Below are 23,464 nucleotides of genomic sequence, written 5' to 3' on the forward strand. Positions count from 1 at the left end.
AGTGCTGTGCCCCGACTGAATCGCTATTCGATTGCAGCCGTAGTGAGGTGGGTCGTTTCCCCTGGAGGGGTGCCGCGTTATCAAGGAACTGTGCACCGGCGTTGATTTGAGCGAGCGCTGAGACTGAGTGACCCCGCTGGCAGCCGTTCGTTCGTCTACTGACTTCGAACTGTGCTACCCTGGTGCCTGCGATATTGCCGTAGGCTCAAGTAAACCACACCGGCAAGCGGACATCCTTCCCCGGTGGCAGCGGAGGGCCAAATGTCATATTTACCGTGTTTCCTTGTCTTTAGGTACACGCGCATGGGCCCCGCGTGAACATAAAAGAGTCCCCAGTGCACCGTGAATCCAGAGAAGCCCGCATGTATTCCCCATGATTCCACAAGTACTGTTATCCTTTTCAAAGTGGGTTTATCTTGCAAATGTAAACTTCCTGATTTATTTAATTGGTGGCAGCGATACCAGAATGAAAATGTGGTTATGCATTTAAATGAACCAGGCTTTATTATTCCCTGTATTGGTGATATATAAACCTGATATTCATTTTATTTATTGATAGAGCTATTCCTAATATTTATGCAACACCAGTGTTCCTGAAGTCCTATTTACTGTATTTATTCTCAACCTGAATCCCAGAGTGCTGTAACAAATGAAATGTGAATGTGCTTCCCCAATTGATCCCTATTTACAGCAGAGAACTTTTATATAAAGGAATCGTATTTTTCTACAGCAGTGGTGTGGTGTCCTTCTTTTTGGTGTGACTATGCAGGGGGTTATTATTGGGTCACAGCCGGCTTAGCCCTACAGCCTTCACTGCCTTGACACTTGAGCCAAGCTACCCCCTTTGTGCTGGGCTTGCCCATCGCAGGTCCAACACTATGGCACTTATATTATTAGACGCGGAGAAGGCCTTTGATAGGGTCTCCTGGCAATACCTATGGACGGCTATGTCAAAGAGTGGAATCAGGGAGCAGTTTATAAATGCTATCCGTATGTTATATGTGACTCCGGAAGCTGTTGTCATGATAAACGGGGACATTTCAGGGAAAATCGACGTAACTAGAGGTACAAGACAGGGGTGCCCATGTTCCACCTTATTATTTGCAATTTTATCGACTCTTTTATTCGTAGATTAGAAACCAATATGGCTATATCACCAATTAAAACCCCAAAGGTTAGCTTACCCAGACGACATCGCAATAGTCACGAATTATCCAGGTGAAGCAGTAAAAGTAAGGGAAGAAGAGGCTAATCAGTTTGGAGAGATTTCCGGCTATAAATTAAACCAGGACAAAACCCAGATAATCACCAACAATAAAAGCACCTATGGGGACTATCGGATAGTGGGAACGCCATGTACCTGGGAGTTAACATAACCTCCAATCTAGAGAAACTGGTAAAGATTAACATGGATACACTCATGAAGCAAACGGAAAAGAGCCTTAGTAGATTGCACAATCTACATGTAACCATAATAGGTAGATGCAATGCTATGAAAATGTTATTATTTCCCAAATTTTTATATTTTTTTCGAACCATATGCCTAAACATCACCCCACAGATATTTAAAGATATAGACAATATATTTTCCCAATTCATCTGGGGATATAGAAGACCGCGCAGAGCACGCAGATATATTTCTCTTCCAAGAGACAGAGGCGGTCTTGCCGTGCCTAATCTCAAAGTCTATTGGTGGGCTACGATTTTGAAATACTGCAATGTATTACTAGGCCCAAATGAGAATTATAGACAAGAGAGGGTGGTTCCAACACCGCAAGAACTCATTCTTGGTAATGAAGCAAGCGAACATCTTTGGCGACTGACATACAACTGCTACTTTAAAAAAGTTTGCTTCAAACCGCTAGCAGGCATTTACACTGCGTGGAATCAAGTGCGTAAACTCCTGGGTATCAGGATGTTCTCCTATTATACTGTTTTCCTCAGAAATAACAACCTTCCAGAGATCTTCAGCGATACATGTATGAAGAAATGGCTAAGAGCTGGGATTACCCGATGCGGTAGCTTCTACGCCACAACAGGCTTTAAATCATTCGAAGAGTTAAAAAGCGAATTTGGCCTAGAGCATAGAGATTTTTTTAAGTACTTAAAAGTTAGAGATTTTTAATGAAAAAAGGGGGTGGACGATCTAAATTTCAGAGAATTCAGACAATCGAACTAGTCAACAAAAACACTCAGTTAAAATTGGGGAAATCTATAATAATCTAGTTTCCGCGCTCCCGGATGATATGGACAAATTTAGTATAAAATGGCAGAATAAGCTAGAGATAACGGAGGGGTCAACTCAGAGAGCTTTCAAACTATCCCAATCATTACTAATGTCTGCCAGATTGCAAGCCCAATTTATAAAATATACTTCCAGTTGTATTACACACCAAACAAGATGGTCAAGTGGGGCATTGGCAAAGGCACGGAATGCCCACGATGCGCATTGTATGAAACTGACATAATACATGTGTTCGCTACCTGCGACACATTCAGTCTTATCCGTAGGGAAATCTCCACCTTTATATCTGAAATTCTTAACGCAAGAATAGAAATTTCAAAAGGAGAAATAATGCTAGGAGTGGATGGGACATTCAACCAAGGGGGATGCAAGGGCTCATATTTATTTCTATGGCTGTTTTTAGAATATGTCTGGCTTCGGCTTGGTTGGATCCAAATCCACCGGCCTTCCAACAATGGCGGGCGCGATTCTGGCTACATACAACATAGAGATATTTATAGTAGGAAGGGACAGAAAAAGAAAAAGAAGGGGCTAGAAATTTGGGACCCCCTGGTACAGTGGATGCAACGTTTTGGGTCTTAATGGCTGTTTGGGAAAGTGTGATTAATGCGATTAAAACATTATTTAACATTTATGACGCTATTGATATACCGGACTATGTATGTATAAGTAACAATATGCCTGGAGGGGATGGGAGGAAGGGGGTGGGGCTGGGTGAGGCAGTAGGAGGGGGACGGTTGTAAAATCAGGAAAATGCCTTAATAAAGATTTGTTTAAAAAAAAAAAAAGATCTAACACAATGGAGATCACTTGATCCCTTCCATTAATAAAGGTGAAGGCATTCAATCAATGTTCTAAGAGCAAGCGCCAGCTGGAGCACAAAGCTGGAAGATCACAGAGTCAATTGATGTAGAAAGAGAGAGTTATTTTTAGGTCCAGGCAACAGAGTCTCTCCTCCTCCTTCAAGAGACGAAGTTGAGTGAAAAAACGTAGGGCGTGTGATGCTCTGACCAACATGAATGGGGGCGATCACCTTTGGCAGAAAAAAGGCACACATTTGAAAGACCAGTTAGTTGGGGGAAAAGATGGTGAATGGAGGGTGAAATGCCAGAGCTTAAAGCGGACTGACCCTCCTAGCCACTATAATGGCCACTAGGAAGTCCATCTTGATGGTCAAGAGCCACAGCGTACAGCTGTTTAAGAGCTCAAAGGGAGAACACATGAGAAATATGAGGACCAGATTGAGGTCCCATTGAAGCATCACAGAACACATTTTGCAAACCTCTCAGGAAACAACTGGTGATTTGAACAGGGAAGGTTGGTTCAGCAACCGCAGGAAAGCCAAAATGGCCGACAAATAACCCCTGACAGTGCCCAGGGCAAGGCCTTGCCAGACTAAAGATAAAATGAATAGCAGCACCTCTCACAGCGTTGCAGAAAGGGAATTCACCTGACATGAGGAACACCAGGCCACAAACGTATACCAATGGCAGGCGTATAGAATGTTAGTGGAAGAATGCCTATCTGCCAAATAGACATCACATACCTCAGGAGGAAGTTTAAAAATCCTTAACTGTCACAGCTCAATCTCAATGCATGAATGATGTTATTGCAACAGGAATTCCCCCTGAAGGGGCAGCCTCGTGCTCAGGAGGTAGGGATTCCATACTCTCTGTACCCAACCCGGAGCCACTAGGATGACTTTGCCAGGTCGGTCCTGATCTTCTTGAGAACTGGAGCTGGAGTGTTATTGGCAGAAAGGCGTACAGGAGTCCCGAGTTCCATGCGGACGCTCAGGTGCCCCGACCACAGACGCTGAAGGTGCAAAATGACTGATGCAATGAGCAGCAAGTTAGGGAAAAGCCCAGGGACCTGGTGGTGACTTGACGTTCCCAAAACCGCACAAGTGCCGTATTGGCTTTATTGCCAAACAGGCAGGAGCCATTGAATGGCACGTCAGTGAGTGAAGCTTGTACATCCCCCGAAAACCAATTTGTTTGCTACCAGGCATGGTGGGTGAAGTGCCACCATAAAGGCCATGGCACTGTCTAAGTAGTCCATGGTGTCCAGTCCAACCTGATGGCGAACTTCACTGCGTCCCAACCGTACATTAAGGCTCGGTTGGGGATGGTGTGGCCCTCTTCAGGGAGCATGGGTAGCAGCTGCACAACAGAGTTTCACAATGCATGGGAGCATCACCCCAAGGGGCAAGCGGTGTTCACAGACTATAAGGCTACGTTGGTGGAAGAGAAAATATTCTTTCCAAAAGTGTCCAGCCTCTTGGATTCCCTACCCAGTGGGACAGAAGGGAACATGTTTGGATTGACCTTGGCTGTGAAAGGCTGTACCACCAGGCTCTTCTGGGATAGATACTGGGAGAGGATCGCTGGGTTTCCTGGGGCTGGCCAGTGTAGATGGGAATACCTTGCAGTGCAAGGAAGTCCCGGGCCAGGATTTAGACAAGGCACCCAGAAGAACGTTGGTGAGGGCCTCACTGAAGGGAAGCAAAAGCTCTGCAGAGCACTCTTCTGCCTGGAGCACCTGTCATGACGGTGGTCTTGACATTGACCGCTGGCAGTTGTATGTTCAGGACCACCACTGCCCTGTGCATCACAGTGGCAAAGGATGCACCTTCCTCCAAAACAGGTACCAGAAGGGAGAGCATGTCAGAGTCCGAGGTGGTGTCCAGCCAACTGGCGACACCCAGCTCCTTGTACCCCTCATTCTTATCACCCTCTCAGGGATAAAGGGCCTGTCCAAAGGCAGCAAATGCAGAGCTTTGCACGGTTTTGATGGCATCGGAGTCGACACCGAGCGGTGTTGAGGTGGCGCTGACTCGTAAATGAGTATGGACACGACTGGTGGCAGGATTGGTGCCTGAGGGACTGGAGCAGGGGTGGGTACAGGCACCGGTTGAGGTGCCAAGCCAGATGTGGATCCAGATTGAACGTCTGGCATTGGGGGTGAGCCTGCCCGCGGTATCCTTGCCAGGGCACAAAGGTGTACCGGAGCAGGCAGTAATTCAAAGATTGCGTGCATGGCATCATAAAATTCTTTTAGCTGGACAGGAGTCACTCCGGTTCCGGGATCTCGGGTAGCATGGAGTGGGCTCGGACACAGGCTCCGCAGGTGGAGTGTGGGAGCAAGGCTATAGTGCTCGACATTTTGGATAGAGAAGCTGAAGAACACGTTGACTTCCTCTAGTGTTATTTGTACTTAGCCAGCTTGGAGAGGGAAGACAATCGTCCTCAGGAACGCTTCCGAGAATGTCCCGAGATCGACCTCGGGAAAAAGACTGAGAAAGGTGCAGAGCCTTCTTATGCTGCACCACCCAGAGATTCATCACCCATTTCCAAATTGCCTTGGGGTGCTTTGACTTGCACTTTACACAGACCTTGGGATTGTGCCCCGACCCAAGCACCAGAGACAGACCAAGTGGGGATTAGACACAGATATTTGTCTATGACAATTTCAGCAAGGGTCAAACACTGAAAGTTTAGCAGGTGACATGTTCCTAGAACACTGGGAGCAAATCCTCAAAATAGCTGACCCTAGGGTCGAAAAAGTTGGTGAAAACAACGACCAAGGTAGCTTTCTAAATTTGAGCTATTGCCACAGAAAGAAAGGAACTAATGTCAGTGCGCCAGGGTGCCACATATATGAGCACCACAATGTCACTTCCAACGCATAGGACATCAACAAAGAGCAGATTGACACCACCTAAACGCTGTTCAAGATTTTCTAGATGCAGTCTGATGCCTGGGGAATATTCTAAGGTGAGGTGTCTGAGGTTAGACGACTATCAGAATCTGGCCAGTAGGAAGGCTTTCAGTGCCAGGCGAATGACCCGCAACTCCGACATACTGATGTGGAGGTGGGTCTCCAACCGGAGACCAGATTACTCTGATCTACACTCCTCCCAGATGACCTCCTGATCCCAACAGTAATGCATCTGTCACCACTGTCAACTCGGAGTACTTCAGAACTCAACAATAATCAGCAATATCACTGTGGAGGTTTCTAGGTTGGGAACTCTTTAGATTGGAAAAGAGATCATTCCACAGAACGGAGAAGCTGGAGGGCAGTAAAGAACCTTAGTTAAGAGTATTCAGCAGTATGACCATTACTAAAAGTAACTTGTTCTTCTGATGGATACTTTTAACTGCAGATTCCTCACCCTTCAAATGGATACCAAAGCAGTACCTGCCAAGGTGGTGGGTCTGTGGAATGTCTGAGATCAAAACATCGACTAAGCAAAATACCCTTCCCATCGGACCTGGCTATCAAGTCAGTGGTGCTTCGTAAAATTGTGTACTGATGTCCATGTCACAGCCACACATGTCAATTATAGGTGGTCTGCATGTCAGCGCTGTGATAGCAGCCTTGACTCTGGTGGGATGGGCCCTTAACCTCTCTGGAGGTACCTTCTTGGCCAGAGCTTAGCAGATCTTGATGCAGAGGACTAGCCACCTAGTCAAAATCTTTTTCTGCACTCCTTTGCCATTTTCTGCCCCAGAGAACCCCAAAAAGGGCCAATTGCCCACCTGGTGGTCTTTGATGCAATCGATGTAAAGGCTTAGGTGTATTTTAGGGTTCAACCAATGAACTCCCTTCTCCAATTTAGAGTAGTGAGGCAGGGCAAAGAATGTTAAAAGAGTGATGGGTTGTCGACAAACATGAAAAGCAGTAACAACTTTAGGTAAAAAGGGCAACATGGTCCACAGTACCACTCTGTCTGGGAAAAAAGGTGGTATAAGGTGGCTGCACCAAGAGGCATATGATATTCGCCCATGAGACGAGCCAAAGTCACCACAACCAGAAAAATGGTCTTCAGAGTCAGGAGCCACAGTAGGAGGGTTTCAGCAACATGCAAAATAGAAACTGGCAGTGCAAAGGGTTTAGGAGGAGAAAAATGTGTAACATCTTATAGAAACTTCATCACAACAGATCATTTGAATAAAGCAGAAAGGTCAGACAAATAACCTTTAACGGTGTGCAATGCAAGCAATTGCTGGGCCAAGGATAAAACAGACATCAGACAGCTTGACCTCTAACAGGTCAGTATTGTGGGTGCCACACTAGGGTACAAACCTGTCCCAGCATCTGGCATAGATAGATTTTGTAGAGGTGTGTAATGCATTCAAAGATGACATTCACAACCTTGAGAAGAACAAGCGCAGTCAGCTGCAGCCATTTAATCTCCATGCATGGAGGTGCGGGACCCTCCCCTTCTGCTGTAACAGGACAACCTCCTGAAGCAGATGTCTAATCGGAACAAAAACACTCATGCCCAGAAACACAACTTTCCTGCCAGGTGGATCACTACCAGGGAAATGCTCTGACGTTCCAGTCAGCTCCAGAGACAAAGTGTCTCATAGCACTGGGGCCTACCCTGCTTGTCGCAGTACCATATGGCAGTGGTGCTGTACATGGGAATCTGAATCATTCTACCTTTGATGGAAGATAGGAAGGCTTCAGTGCCAGGCGAATGACCCGCATTTGCAACAGACTGATGTGGAGGCAGGTCTCTACTGGAGACCAAGGTACTCTGATCTACACCTCTCCCAGATGACCGCCAGATGCCAACAGTAATGCATCTGTCATTACTGTCTGCTCTGGGAGGGCAGGTAGAGGGATATGCCGCCAGCCCAACTGAAGCTGAACACAGCTGCAGGTCTAAAATATATTTCCCATTTGGGAACACAAGAGAGGGAGCAGTCAAGCTCTCTTAGACAAATTCTACTCCCCTTGAGCGTATCCAACAGACAAGTTACTTACCTTTGGTAATGCTTTATCTGGCAGGGACATGGTCTAGCCGCAGATTCCTTAGCTTTGAACTTCTTGGCGATAGGTTGGATCCGGAAGATTTTTCTCAGCAGTACTCCTGCGCGCCGGTAGGTGGTGTCGATCGACTCCGCGTGACATCAAGTCTGCATCATCAATATAACCACCTCTCCGGCGCGCTGATGTCAGTACTTTTCACAAAAATAGAAGCGCAAAGCCATGAAGTGACTGACCATGGTGTGTTAAAAAATGAACACTTAAAAAACAATTCCGAAGTGGGGGAGGATGGGTGGGTCGGCAATGAATCTACGGTTAGATCATGTCTCTACCAGATATGGCGTTACCAAAGGTAAGTAACTTGTCCATCTGATAGAGACATCTAACTGCAGATTCCTCACCATTAAACAGATACCCAGCAATACCATACCCGGAGGAGGGACTGCGAAATGGCTTAGACCAGAAAGTCCTGCAAAACAGAGTGACCAAACAGGCCTTCTCTGCGGATCTGAGAATCCAGGCACTAGTGTCTGGCAAACGTGTGCAGAGGTGCCCACGTGGTAGCTTGGCATATGTCAGAGACGGGAACACCATGCTGGAGAGCCGTGGTGGCCGCTTTAGCGCTGGTGCAATGGGCCCTAAGCCCTTCAGCAGGATCCTTCTTCGCTAAGGCATAACAAATATTAATACAGAGGATGACCAATCAGGATATATAGTCCTCTTCTGGACAGGACAGCCTTTCTTTGCACCCACATATCCAATAAAGACTTCTGCGTCCACCCAGAACTCTTTGGTTCGATCACGGTAGAACGATAATGCTCTTTTTGGGTCCAGACAATGGAGACATTCCTCTTCCTTGGAAGGATGTAGTGGTGCATAGAAGGTGGGAAGGATGATTGACTGACCCAGATGGAAGGGTGTTTCCACCTTAGGCAGAAAGAATGCCCTAGTCCGGAGTACTACCTTGTCCTGAAAGATCGTCAGGTAAGGAGGCTGTGAGGACAGTGCCTGCAGTTCACTCACTCTCCTGGCAGAGGTTTTTGCCACTAAAAGAGCTGTCTTGATGGTGAGCAACCGCTGATTGCAGTTATGCAGCGGCTAAAATGGCACACACATCAGGAAAGTGAGCACCAAATTAAGGTCCCACTGTGGCATGATGAAAGGTGAAGAGGGGTACAAATGAGTTAACCCCTTCAAAAACCTCTGCACTAGAGCAGATTTGAATAGAGAGGGCTGATCAGGCAGCCGAAGAAAGGGCCGAAAGGTAGCCCTTCAAAGTGCCCAGAGCAGAGCCCTGCTGGGCCAAGGAAAGAATAAACAGAAGAACTTGAAATAAGGAAGCAGATAAGGGGTCGACAGACCTGTCTGTACAATATGTACAAAACTTGACCCATCTGCAGGCGTATAACGTTTCTGTGGAAGGATCCATGGCTGTCAAAATAACCTCACAGACTTCGGGAGGGAGGGAGGTCAAAAGCTGTCAACCGTCGCTGCTCAATCTCCATGCAAGCAGGCTAAGAGTGGACAGGTTTGGGTGGAGAAACCTCCCCTGCTGCTGCGACAGAAGATACTCCCGAAGAGGCAGCCTAACCGGAGGATTGATTCTCATGTCCAGGAGCTTGGGATACCAAACTCTCCATACCCAGTCCGGAGCTACAAGAATAACTTGTGCTCGGTTGCTCGTGTTTTTCTTGAGCACTCTGGGCAGGAGTGGTAGGGGGCGGAAAGGCATATAGGGGGCCTGAGCTCCATTCGTGACAAAAAGTGTTGTCGAGCAAGTGCTGCCTTGGAAACTCTAAAGCGCAAAACAGCTGACATTGCGTGTTCTCTTCAGAGGCGAACGGATCTCACCAAGGCTCTCCCCACCGCTTCAAGAGACCTTGTGCCACCTCCGGCTGGAGACGTTATTCGTGAAATGCAAGGAACCTTCGGCTGAGCTCGTCCGCCCTGGCGTTCAGAGAACCGACTAGGTGTTGAACAAAAAGGGAAATGTACTGATGTTCCAGCTAGGTCCAGAGACGCAGGGCCTCTTGACAAGGAGTCCACAACCCCACTCCGCCCTGTTTGTTGCAGTACCACATAGCGGTAGTGTTGTCTGTGAACACCTGAACAAGCCTTCCCTTTATCGACGGCAAAAAGGCTTTTAGTGCCAGCCGGAATGCCAAAGCTCCAATAGATTGATAAGGAGCTTGGATTTCACCGGAGACCAGAGTCCTCTGATCTCCACCTCTCCCAGATGGCCGGCCCAGCCCAGAAGTGACGCAACCATCACTTCTGTGAAGTCTGGGCGGGAAAGGGAGAGAGGTCTGCCCTTGAACCAATCGTGGTTTGTTAGCCACCACTGCAGGTCGTTCGCAGTGCCCTCTGAAATCTGAACCAGGTCGGTGAGATTTCCTCACTGCTGTGCCCATTGTAACTTCAGGTTCCACTGCAGAGCCCCCGTATGCCACCTTGCATGGGTCACTAGCAGGATGCAGGAGGCCATGAGGCCCAACAGCCTCAGTCATTTTCACCAAAATCCAAAATAGAGGCTGAAACATCGGTATCATACCCTGAATATCTTGCACCATTTGTGAGGATGGGCTCGAAACTGCACTGTGTCCAGAACCGCCCCAATGAAAAGGAGTGTATAAGAGGGAGTCAGGTATTACCTCGGCACATTGATAGTGAACCCCAGCGAATGCAGGAGGTTTGCCGTAGCCTGGAGGTGGGGGACAACTGCTCGGGGCGAGCCTGCCTTCAACAACCAGTCCTCAAGATAGGGGAAGAATTGAACCCCTGATCTCCGCAGAAGGGCTGCGACCACCACCATCACTTTTGTAACACCCGAGTGGCACTGGTGAGGCTTGTGACCCAACATCAACCACAGGTAGCGACAATGGGCAGGCCGGATGGGGATATGAAAGTAAGCATCCTGCAAGTCTGCGCTACCATCCAGTCTCCTGGGTCCAAGGTAGACAGGACCTGAGCAGGAGTGAGAATCTTGAATTTCTCCTTTTTGAGAGAGCAATTGAGGACTCTGAGGTCAAGGGTAGGACCAAGGCCTTGTTCCTTCTTCAAAGACCAGAAAGTAGCAGGCATAGCAATCACAGCCTACTTCGGGCCCGGGAACCCTCTCTATAGCTCCCTTGGCCAAGAGAGTTGAGACTTCCTCGCAAAGCAAGGCAAGGTGATTTTCAGTCAGCCGATCGTAGATTGGAGGCATGGATGGAGGGGTAATCTCGAAGTGGAGGGAGTAGCCCCTTCAGACTATTTGCAAACACCTACCTGGCCGATGTAATGTTTTGCCAGAGGTAGAGATGATGGCGTATCCTGCCACTGACTGGTCGAGAATGATCCTGGGGGATAAGACTAGGAAGGTTTTGCGGTGGAGGGGGGATGGTGGCTTGGCTTGACTTGACTTCTGGTTTCCTGACCCAGGAGGCCAGGGTGAACCGCGTCCACGGCCCACAGAGGTTGCTGAACTTGCAGGGCCCTCGGGCCGCGGTAGGGTTTGAGCGGCTGGTATGCTCTTCCATAGCCACAAAAGGAGCGAAAATTGGATGAAGCCCTGGGGGTGGTAGTCAGGCCCAAAGACTTGGTTGTGGCCCGTGAGTCTTTAAAGTGCCCATGGGCAGCATCCGTCTTGTTTCCGAAGAGACGGGATCCATCAAAGGGCATGTCCATGAGGTTGTCCTGGACATTGCCCGAAAAAAAAGATGTTCTTAGCCTGGCGTGGCGACATACTGCCACCGTCGTGGAAATCGCTTTGCCTAGTGAGTCTGTTGTGTCAAAGCCACATCTGATTGCGAACTTAGCGGTATAACTCTCGTCTGATATAACTTGGGAGGGTAGAGTCTGGTCCTCCTTCAAGACTCTGGGCAGCACCTGTGCTACAGTATCCCATATGGAATGGGAATAACGGCCCAAGAGAGTTCACTGAACGCATTGCTAGGTTGGCGGAAGAAAATATCTCTTTCCTAAGTTCTCCAGCCTCCTGGATTCCCTGTCCAGGGATGCGGAAGGGAATGCACCATGATAAGTGGAAGCTTGGACCACCAAGCTTTGGGGGTGGGATGGGTGGTGAGGAAAGTTGGGTCGCTGGGTGCGAGGCAATGGCAGTGGGTGATCATCATATTCACAGGAGCCCCTGTGCTGGGTTTGGACCATGCCCCAAGAAGGACGTCTGTCAAGGCCTTATTAAAAAGGCAGTAGGGGGTTCTGAACTTGAGACCCCATTCGGCATGACCACTGCAGGTCAAGGACCTCCGCAGCACTAAGCACTACCATGGCAAAAAATGCTCCCTCCTCCGTAGCCAGGGAAGGAGGGGAAAGCATGGCAATGTCTGAGGAGGTGTCCAGACCACTGGCTTCACTACGTTAGTCATACCAGTCCAGATCTTCTTGTTATTGTTGCGAGATTCCTCCTAACCCTTCTGAATAGGGCAGCGCGTAGCTTTAGGGACCCCTCCCTCAAAGCTTTCGGTGCAATGGATCCGCAGTCCGAGCATGACTTGGAGTCGTGGTTGCGCTCCAGGCACCAAAGACAGACCAAATGAGGGTCCGGGACCGACATGGCGTGGTGACAGACGCCGCACGGCTTGAACCCCGAAGTCTTTTTACTCGACATGACACAACTACACACCAATGAAGTCGACAAAATTTTTTAATTGTTGTGAATTTTAGCTTAGGCCTTGTTTATTCTCTGAAATTATCATTTTTGCCTAATATATGAACTTGATGTAATGTACAATGATGGTTAATTATGTCACTTTTTATTAGCTTTTAAATGATTGGTTTACTGTGTTTTATGGATGATTGTTGTGTTTATATGTACTTTTATGGATGTTTTCTAAATCCGAATAAAGATCTTTGACTTGACTTGAAATTTTTTTTTAAAAGTCTGTCAAAAAATGAAAGGGGGTAGCTCTCTTCAACGGATCAGCACTGATAGAAAAGAACTGACGTCGGCGCCCCGGGTGGCAGTTATTTTGACGACACAGACATCACGACGATAACACGACGTTGACAACGTCACGTGGAGTCGACCGACGCCACCAACCGGCACGCAGGTGTACTGCTGATAAAAATCTTCAAGATCCAGCCTATCTCTATCAGATAAGATTATCAAAGAGGAAGCGTTGAGATTTCTGTAACTTTTTAATACTTTGTTAATGCAATTGTGGTAAAAAAAAACACTGAAACATCTCGTTGCGAATTGCAATTAAGTGAGAATGCTTCTTTCACGCCCACCCTCCTAAATAACATTCTTAAAAATTTGCAAAGCCAATTTGGTTTTTTGGGTAAAGCGATGGGAGTCAGAATAGTCATTCCAGCTCGCAAAAAGGATTTAGTACATGACCCAACACCATTTTCAGTGGCAAGCAATGTGAGTTTGCAAATCGTACAATTGTTTAGCATATCGGGCCCAAAATACCTTGCATATGAGCAAATGATTTCTAATGAGCGGTGTAGGAGATTTTCACAGGTTTGGGGAATTTATGCAGATATGTTAATTCATAACTATGCCATTACTAGCTTAGCTTATGTTACATCCCATTTACCTTACAGTGGCTCTCGAACTATACACATCTTAAATGAAGAAGAATTTTCTATTATCTAAGCACAATATGAATACATTTAAAAAACAACTAAACGTCATAGTAAGAATGAGTAAATTCTGTTTTTTGCAGCTCTCCCTGTAAAAAAACAAAGGCAATTCTCATATGTAGGCAATAAAGGTTTACACGGCCCAGCTGCACATACCTGAAGCTTTGGCACAGATCTTTATTGATCCCACGGTCCCGGAGGCACATTTGACCAATGATGTGCTGCAGAACTTCAGTTCCACGTTCTGAATTGAACCTTCAAGAGTTGGCAAGGGATTCTTAGATTTCACACCTAATAAAAAGAAAACTGCAAATGTACTAGCCAGTTGAATTAAAATTATTTTAAAGAGTCGTTCACTAAGGCTTATAAAAGTTATTATACTTAATGATGCACATCAGCTAAATCATTTTGCTGTTTTTTACGTATTGAATGCCTGAAAACAAATTACTCCTTCTCGGTTTCTGTCCTTTTTACACGCCCAGACGAGGAAGATAATACCATTGTTAAATGCACTGTTTTCGAATTCTATCTTGTTGTTAGACAAATAACGTCCTGATGCATTTGGATGATACTGCTTCTGTTTTCCACAGCACCAACTAAACAACAGTAGTTTCTCTGAGAAGCTGAACTTGTGTGAGGGGTTACCAAAATCAAGTAGGGTGAAAAAAGAGCAATCACTGGTACATAACACACAGGAAGACATTAATATGTGAGCACACACCAGAACAAGCACTCAGGTAACGCACACACACCAGCATACATACATGCACCCATGCCAGTAGACATACAAGCTGTCTGACAATGTTCTAATTTCATGTAGGAAGTGAGTTTGTTTTTTCACGGATGCCGGTGTAGTTGCTGCACCAGGAACCCATGCTATGATGGAGCGAGGATGAAAACAAAAATGTTTGCATACCCCTCGTGAAGTCTCTTTCCCATAACAGTAATATGTAATAATTGAGTGGTTTTAAAATTAACCAATGTAGAATAGAAAGCACACACACAAATACACGTGGGATACTAATTTGCTTGTGTCGCGAATCATAATATACTAATTGATTGAAATCGTCATACTAATATAGTACGCAAACGTCATAATCTATTTAAAGTTCAAAAACAAGGAATGGGAGTGACCCCACACCCAAGAGAAGGGGTACCACAGGTAAATAAAGAACACATTTCTCCTGGGAAAACTTTGACTATACTGAAATCAGTGATGTTAATAAATCTCAACCTTACAATCTTTTTCTCTTATCTGCATTTATTCACAGCACCCATAATGATATCATTTGCGAACAATGAAACGCCAAATGGGACCCAAACAGTCAATTATGTGAAACAATACTCTAAAACAACTGATTTGCAAAAATAGACACATTAATTTTAATAAAATTGCATATAAATCGTGCAATAGTTAAAACAAAACTCTTATGGACAAATTTATAATGTACACAAGTAATTAAAAAACACAGATATGGGGGGCGTGGCCAAGGCGGCGAACATGGCGGACGCAATCTAGAGAGCTTCGTCCCGCCGGCGCAATATCCTCACCTATATCCTGCATCGCCCTAGCCCACGACTGCCCTGGTGAGGAGCCTGACTGCTGGAGGCACAGAGGAAGCTCCGGTGGCGATTTGGGCGATTTTGCGGCGTGTGCTCCGAAGTTCAGTGTCCCGCGACTGGGAGGCCTGTGCCGCCCGAGAAAGCCGGGACCTCAAGTTTGTCCACGCCGGGCCGGAAGTGAGCCAGCGCGGCGTGCGGCGGAGCGGAGTGTGCCGGATCCCGCTCCTGGCGGCGAAAGGACCTGGGGCCGCTTGGAGACCAGCCGACGGCCACTGCGAGGGGATCCCAGCGCCGTCCTGAGGCCTGCTTGTCGTCGGAGGCCGGGTAAGCCGCCATCCCAGGCGGGTGACGCTGTGGGGGGAGGGGTAGCACCCTTGGCTGGGACTGCTTCCACTCGGCGGCCTAATCGGACCGCGGGAGCCTGGTGACCCGGGTGCAGGGAGGAACTCTATCTTTTGCCCCCCCCCGGCCATCATCGACCGCCCCCCTTCCCTCCCCCCCCTGGCGGAGACCCGGGGGCTGGGGTGAGGCCCGAGGGACCTGAGAGTGGAGGCGATTTGCGGGCCCGGTCTGGGTCGTTGGCCCCTGAACGCGAATGTGCAGAGACGGTTAGCTGACCGACGGTGTGTGCAGTTGGCCGGGAGGTGGCGCTTCTGCCCCCTTGCAGTGCATCAGCGACGCTGGAAGCTATACTTTGCGTACTAGTGCCTCTACCTGGGGATGGTGGGCGCTGCGGTGGCGCTGTGACTGTGTCCTCCTGAGCGGCTTGATCGTACCTCTGTGGCACCTGACGGGACGGGGGGGCGGCTGCCGGAGGCCCACACCCGGTGTGAAGGAAGCGTTAATCCGGCGCCCCTGCTGCCTGATTAAACTTTATAATTGTGCCAGCGGCTCACCATGACGAGGGGCGGCAATAGTGGCAGCACTGCGAAACAAGGCCCGATTGATAAGTTCACGGGGCCGAGTGGCGGGGCCGCGGGAGGCTCACAGGGACCAGGTCCGGATAATGCGGCCCTCGTGGCTGCTATAACGCAGTCCAGAGATATGCTTGATGCGAAAATTGGGGCCGTGGGGGCTGATGTCACCTTGCTCCGGCAGGATCTGCGCAAAGCGGTGGCCCGCATTACTGAAACCGAGACCAGAATCACGGAGGTTGAAGACGATGTAGTGATCCTAAAAAAGAAAGTGGCTGCCATGGAGGGGATTCAGAAGGGCCTCGCGCTCAGGGTTGAAGACGCGGAAGGTCGGGCCCGGAGAAATAACCTAAGATTTGTGGGATTTCCAGAGGACAGTGAGAAAGGCGATATGGCGGCGTTCCTGACCCGATGGTTGGAGGGGTGGCTCCCCCCGGAGTCCCTATCGCGTTGCTTTGTGGTTGAGAGAGCGCACCGAGCACTTCTCCCGAAGCCGCCTGTAGGTGCTCGCCCTTGGCCAGTGATCGCCAAGATGCTCAATTACCATGACCGGGACGTTATTCTGCGACAGGCTCGCGCGAAAGAACCCCTAATGTACGACAATCACAAGATCCTCATATTCCCCGACTATACTAAGTTAGTGCAGCAACAAAGACAATCCTTCACTGCGGCAAAGGCGCGTCCACGAGACCTCAAAATTCAATATGCCCTGCTTTACCCGGCCCGCCTCCGGGTGGTCTTCCAGTCCAGGACACAGTTCTTTAATTCGCCGGAGGAGGTCTTTGCTTGGACAGATGAAACAGTCCGCATCATGGTGCACACTCCTCCGGGTCGTGATTCTGACTCATCTTCTACGGGCGGACCTTCGAGAACTCCCCGGAGGTCACGTAGCAGGAGCAACTGGCGATCGCGCTCCCAGAAGAGCCAACCTTCTCGCAATGGAGTGATGGAGGCAGGTAATGAGGCGGACAATCAAACGTCGGCGCCTTGAGGCCCCGGGACACTCCGCAAATCCTTAACATGGGGCTCAGGTGTTTTCCTAATGGAGCATGGTTGCATCGGAGGCGAAGTTTCTACTTGTGACTCTCCGCTTAACTGACTGCTTCATGATGCCTGTGTAAAGGGAGGACGTGGGTTGGGGGATGCCTGAAGGAGGGCGGACGTACCCACGGGGTTCTTAGGTTAGTTGGGTAGGGGGTAAGTAGAACTTGAGTGGGTTGTTGGTGGGGATCCATTGGCATAGTAGGTACCTGTCCTCCCGTTGGGGGCTGGCGATACCCTATTCCGCGACAGGTACTTCAATGTTTGTGAGGTATGGGGTTGGGGGTTTGTCGGGTAGTTGCGGGTTTGTACTGGGGCATCGGAGGGGTGGAGATGCTGTTGGGGTGGCATGGGCGGGTGAGGGGGCTTGAAGGGGGGAATAGGGATATTGGGGTAACTTGTTCTAACACAGTGTCCAATCAAGTCCAATTAGAGTTCTATGTGTGTGTGTGGTCCATGACATCCAGGGCCTTGCTCTACTTGCCCCCTGACGGCGGGTGACACTCAAGAGACAGAGCCCCCGCTGGCGTCCCTGCGTGTTGTAAGCTGGAATGTGCGGGGAATGCTTGATAAAATCAACAGGGGTGCAGTCTTGCGGTTGGGAAAGCGAGAAAAGGCAGATGTACTACTCCTGCAGGAGACACACCTTCTGGGGACCAAAACTCTAAGCTTGCAGCGCTATGGTTATCAGCAGGTATATCATGCTGGTTTTGTGCGGGGATCACGGGGGCTTGCGGTCCTTGTCCACCGCAGACTGTCCTATTCACATGAAGCGCAATGGGTTGATAGCCATGGCAGGTATGTCTTCATCAAGGGAACGGTGGGAAACGTACCCGTGGTCTTTGGGAGTGTGTATGCCCCACCTCCGCTGCAGGAAGCTCTCGTTGAAAAATTGTTTGATGTGTGGGCCGAAATTCCGAATGTGCTGGCGATGGTGGGTGGTGACTGGAATGACGTGATGAATGGGTGTATGGATCGCTACAGGCCGGGAGGGGGCCAACTGGCGGATACCCCAACTAGATTGAAAAGCATGGTGCAGGGGATGGGCTGGGTGGATGCATGGCGGTACCAGCATGCCCATAGTCGCGAATACACTTATGTCTCTGCAGTTCATGGGTCGTTCTCTAGACTTGACTACTAGTTCATCCCCCGCGACTGGATAGGGCGGGTGGCCTCCACATCCATTCTCCCACGCGGTCTGTCAGATCACTCCCCGATTACGATGGACCTGCACCTAGACAGGAGACGGCAGCCTTTTAGATGGCGTATCTCCACATGGAATTTACAGCAAGATAGCTATCAGTCGCACATGAGGGAGGCAATAGCTCAATACTGGGAAAATAATGACAGGCCAGAAACGGATGCTATGACCCTCTGGGAAGCCTTAAAGCCCGTGCTCCGGGGCGTAGATATTGCCTGGTGTGCCGCAGCCCTATAGTTCATGCGGCTAATAAGGTCCAGGACCTGGAGGTGGAGTGTAGTACTGGAGGTAGTGCTGATGGCGTAAGACGGCTGCTCCTTATGCAACAATCATACACCTCTCTGCTGATGGACGAGGCTCGCCAACTCTGGTTGGCTACTCAAAGTACGATCTATCAGTGGGGGGACAAATCTAGTGCCATGCTATATAGGCTCTACCAAAACACATTCCAGGCGCACTCCCTACCGGGCCTCTGTGATGAGGTGGGAGACGCGGTGACGGCCCCGGCTGCTATAGCGGCCAGCTTTGCGCGCTACTATGCGACCCAGAATGCCCCTCGGGAATCTCTTCCGGCAGAGGAGGTAGACAAATTTCTAGCAGATCTCCCGCCAAGGGCACTTTCCGATGAGGGACGTGCCAAACTTGACCATCCGCTGTCAGCCGAGGACCTGGGCGCGGCGCTGGGGGAACTGAACACTGGCAAGGCCCCTGGGCCCAACGGCTTCCCCTGTGAGTTCATGAAGACATTTCATCTCCAATTGGGAGTCTACTATAGGCGGGCGCTGGAGGTGGCCAGGGACAGTGGTCGCCTTCCGGCAGACTGGCGACACGCAGAAATTGTGGTTTTCTGTAAACCTGGGAGGTCTCCTACACAACATGAGTCTTACAGGCCAATTTCGCTCCTGAATGTAGAGGCGAAGCTGCTGGCAAAGGCCCTGGCCAATCGTCTGCTCCCATACATAACGGATCTGGTCCACCCAGACCAGGCCGGGTTCATGCCCCATAGGGCGACACGACACAATATCAGGCATGCACAGGTGGTGGTGGAGGCGGCTAGGGCGGCCGGGATTCCGGCGGCACTTCTCCTGGCGGACATCGACAGGGCATTTGATTCCTTGAGTTGGGTCTACCTACGTGCCCTCTTGTCTCGCCTGAACCTTGGGCCCCGATTTCTTTCCTATATACAACTGTTGTACACCGACTTGACAGCATCTGTGAGAGTGGCGGGAGCAGTGTCCAGCCCCTTCCCTATAGGCCGGGGCACCCGCAAGGGCTGTCCCCTTTCGCCCTACCTATTCGCCCTGGATATGGAACCGCTTGCAGCATGGGTGCGAATGGATGCACAACTGCGAGGCGTGGAATGGAAGGAGGGACCATCCGACAGAATAGCGCTTTACGCCGACGACGTTCTTTTCTTTCTAACAGACTTAAACAGATCGGGGCCGAGGGTCCTAGAAATCATGCGTATATTTGGTGAGGTGTCTGGCCTCTACCTAAACCTACGAAAGTCAACGTTGTGGACGCTGGGAGATCGCAGGGGCCTGAGGCCCTGGGCGGATACCTTGCAGGAGGCTGCTGGAGGCATTAAATACCTGGGGATATTCCTGACGGATGTCCCGGGGGTCTCATGGGCACGCAACGTACTGCCTGTTTGGGACCGAGTGCGCTCTGACATGACGACATGGTCCAGAATGCCCCTGAATATCTATGGGCGCTCGGCCATATTTAAAATGGTGGCTCTCCCGCGTCTACTATACCAGCTGCAAAATCATCCATACCCTATTCCGCCGCAGTGGTTTCGTCGAGTGAACTCGGCGCTGAGCCAGTTCCTTTGGGCGGGTGGGGTGGCGAGAGTGGCATTTCGTACATGCTTCCTCTCCACTTATTGTGGGGGGTTGGCCACGTCGGACGTTCTGTCCTACTATCAGGCGTCTCATCTATTGATACTAAAAGAATGGTGGTATGGTGATCGGAGCGATCCGGCCTATGCCCTTGAGAGGTATTTGATGGACCCGGACACGCTACACACCATTTTGTATTCAGCGGCGGTGTGGAAGAGGCGTCCGGTGGTCACTCAGGTAGTCTTTCGGGTGTGGCGCGGAGCACTGCGCCGCATGGGATGGTGGAACAGATTGACGAGGGAGACTCCCCTATGGCATAATGGGCGGTTTCCAGTGCTGGCATCCCTGCGGGGCTTTAGCGGCTGGGACGCTATAGGGATCTCGGCCCTGGGCCATGTTATGAAAGGCACGACTCTTACAACATTCCAAGCCCTGCGAGAAGAATACGATATGCCCCGAACACAGTTCTTCCACTATCTGCAGTTCCGACACGCTCTATCTCCCTCCTTGGTTGGTCTAGACTCCTTGCCCGAATTTAGCCCGTTGGAGGCTAAGGTCTTCATGGGTGAGATGGACACTAAGAAAATCTCAAGTATATACCAGACATTAGTCACTAATTGCTCCTAATCCCTAGATAACTTACGATCTGCATGGGAGGGGGACATAGGAGACCTGGAGGAAGAGGATTGGAGAGAGGCCTTGGAGGCCCCGAGAGGGGCGGCAATAGCGGTTCGCCTGCGTTTTATTCAATTTAAATACTTACACAGAGCCTACTATACTAGGGACCGATTGTGGAGAGCGGGTCTGATAGCCTCCCCTGATTGCCTGCGGTGTGGCCGTGCGGTGGGCACCTTTGTGCACACAGTGTGGGCGTGTGATCGGCTGCTGAAATTTTGGACTGGTGTCTGGGATTGCCTGTCTGAGGTGTTGGGTTGGGACCTCCCCCGCTCTCCGAAATTAGGCCTCTTACATGTTATGGAACAGGTGGGAGGTAACATTTATAAACGCCACCTACTACTTCTGGGTCTTACAGTGGCCAAACAAGATATCACCCGAGCCTGGAAGGACCCAAGGGCTCCCTTGCTAGAAGTGTGGAAGAGGGGATTGGACTTCTGTATGGGGCTGGAGCGCCCAGTGTTTGTTGCCAGGGGCTGCCCCCAAAAGCACTTTAAAATTTGGAAGAGATGGGCGGACTATAGAGGGCTGTGGCTGGAGCCGCCAGCACGTCAGGATGCTGATGCAGGACACATGCTTGTGGACCCGGGGTGAAATGGTACACGCACGGACTTTGTTGCTGGAGTGCACTGGCTACTGGACCAAGTTGACACTGTGGGGGGTTGGGGGTGGGATCCGGGCGGGAGAATAATGGGACGGGAGGTGGGGGGAAGGGAGTTCGGGGATGGGTGTTTCTATTGAATGTTGCTTGTACTGATTGAAGATGACGATTATTTCCTTGTACACTGCACCTCTGGTGATCAGAGTGCAGTGCCCTCTCTGCATTACTTCAACACAAAATAAAACAATAAAATTTGTTCTGAAAAAAAAAAAAACACAGGTATACTGACAAAAAGGGGAATAAAAACGAGAGAGCAGCAAACAACAGTGAAAAATCATCAAACCATCCTCATTTAAAAATCCCTTCCCACAGGGGAAGGGATTATAAACAACAATAATCCTAGAATTATAACAACATTTAGTAATGAAGAAAAAAAGATCAGGGCCATTATAAATAAAAATTGGCCGATCTTGTTAACCGACGCCATTCTCAATCCTAGGCTTCCTAGTACCCCCACTATCACTTTCAGAAAAGCGAAGAATATGGGTGTGGTGCTAGACAAGAGTAGCCCTGAGACAACATTGAACACTATGTGGCTTAAACCTGCACAGGGATTCCGAAAATGTAGTAGTTGCCGAGTGTGCAAATATGCGGTTAATACTACTCATTATCAAACTCCATTTAGCACGCGAGATGTGGCAATTTCTGGGAGCTATAATTGCAAGACGGAATATGCCGTGTATGTCTTTACATGCACCTGCGGTTTGAACTACATTGGCAGTATCAAGCTGCAGGTGCATGTAAGGATCTTACAACATCTGCGTGCTATTTTACATAGTGACCCCGCCTATCCAGTGGCACGTCATTTCAAGAGAAGTCATAAGGGGCAATTCCCAAATCACGTATAGGTGGGAATCGTGAGCGTCAGTTACGTCAACTTGAAACAAAGATGATATTAGAGTTTGACAGTAATTGGCCAAAGGGTTAAACAATACTGAAGAAATGCTAACTTTTTGTAGATCTTCAGATTCCCCTATATTCCACTTCCTGATATAATTATGTAAATAGGGCTCCAGAATCAATGAAGCAATGTAAATTAATAGTTGGGGTACAAATGCATTCGCGATAGGATCTTGATATATAGGTTCCCTAATATCAAGTATATGATAAAATGACAAAATGAATAAATGATTTTCCCATGGTAATATATTCGTACAGCTCTGAAAGCATACCTAAGTAAATAATGTCTTTTTATCACCTACTTTTGCACTTATTTTACTGATATGATGATATATTCTTTTAAATTGCTATTTATATGCTTTTAACAATTTTATCCAAACATTGTTTTATTATTGTTAACAATATTGATAGACATTGTCAGTCATACGGTTTGCACTTTCTAAGCTTATTTGTACATTAATGCACAGTTTTGCACAGTGGACTTGCTGCTATTCATGTATTTTGCACAGGGACTCCATATGCAATATGCAGCCACAACTAAACCTCATGTGGGGAGAACTACATATGTGACATGAGCTTTTTGTATTCATACAGCAATATAATCGAGTAGGATTGAGAAAATGTGATTCGAGGGTCAACATGTGTAAAAAAATATAAAACAGTATTTATACAGATATATAATCTTAATAAGAAAAATATATATACATCTTTTACAGATATATATATATATATATATATATATATATATATATATATATATAGGATTGATGAATTTGTTTTGCACTATTTTGCTCATGACCTAATTTTAATCCAAGCCATGACATATGGGTCTCTCTTTCATAAAACCTTGTATTTAAACAGTGAGTTTAACATGATGAAATGTGCTGCTACGAGTCGAATGTATATATTGGAGTTCTTAGTAATTTCTCACTATCTATGGTCAGATGACCCAATCACGTGTTGTTGGTGGGAGTGCACTTTCAAACATTTAAAAACAGTACATTTTCACTGTGACCGATGTGTGATCAAGGGCTTCTGAGCCCGAAACGCGTC

General features: G+C 48.5%; 1 protein-coding gene across 7 annotated transcripts in view; it reads right to left on the bottom strand.

The window, feature by feature from the left end:
- The window catches only part of VPS13B (vacuolar protein sorting 13 homolog B), a 3,181,000-nt gene that overhangs the window by 2,269,968 nt on the left and 887,568 nt on the right, over positions 1 to 23,464 (bottom strand). For all 7 annotated transcript variants that reach the window (XM_078686964.1, XM_078686965.1, XM_078686963.1 and 4 more), the window contains exon 18: positions 13,772 to 13,906. In XM_078686964.1, the coding sequence (XP_078543090.1) occupies positions 13,772 to 13,906 (135 nt within the window). The remainder of the gene's footprint in view (positions 1 to 13,771; positions 13,907 to 23,464) is intronic.

Source organism: Lissotriton helveticus, chromosome 4_1, assembly GCF_964261635.1.
Source record: "Lissotriton helveticus chromosome 4_1, aLisHel1.1, whole genome shotgun sequence".
Classification (NCBI taxonomy): domain Eukaryota; kingdom Metazoa; phylum Chordata; class Amphibia; order Caudata; family Salamandridae; genus Lissotriton; species Lissotriton helveticus.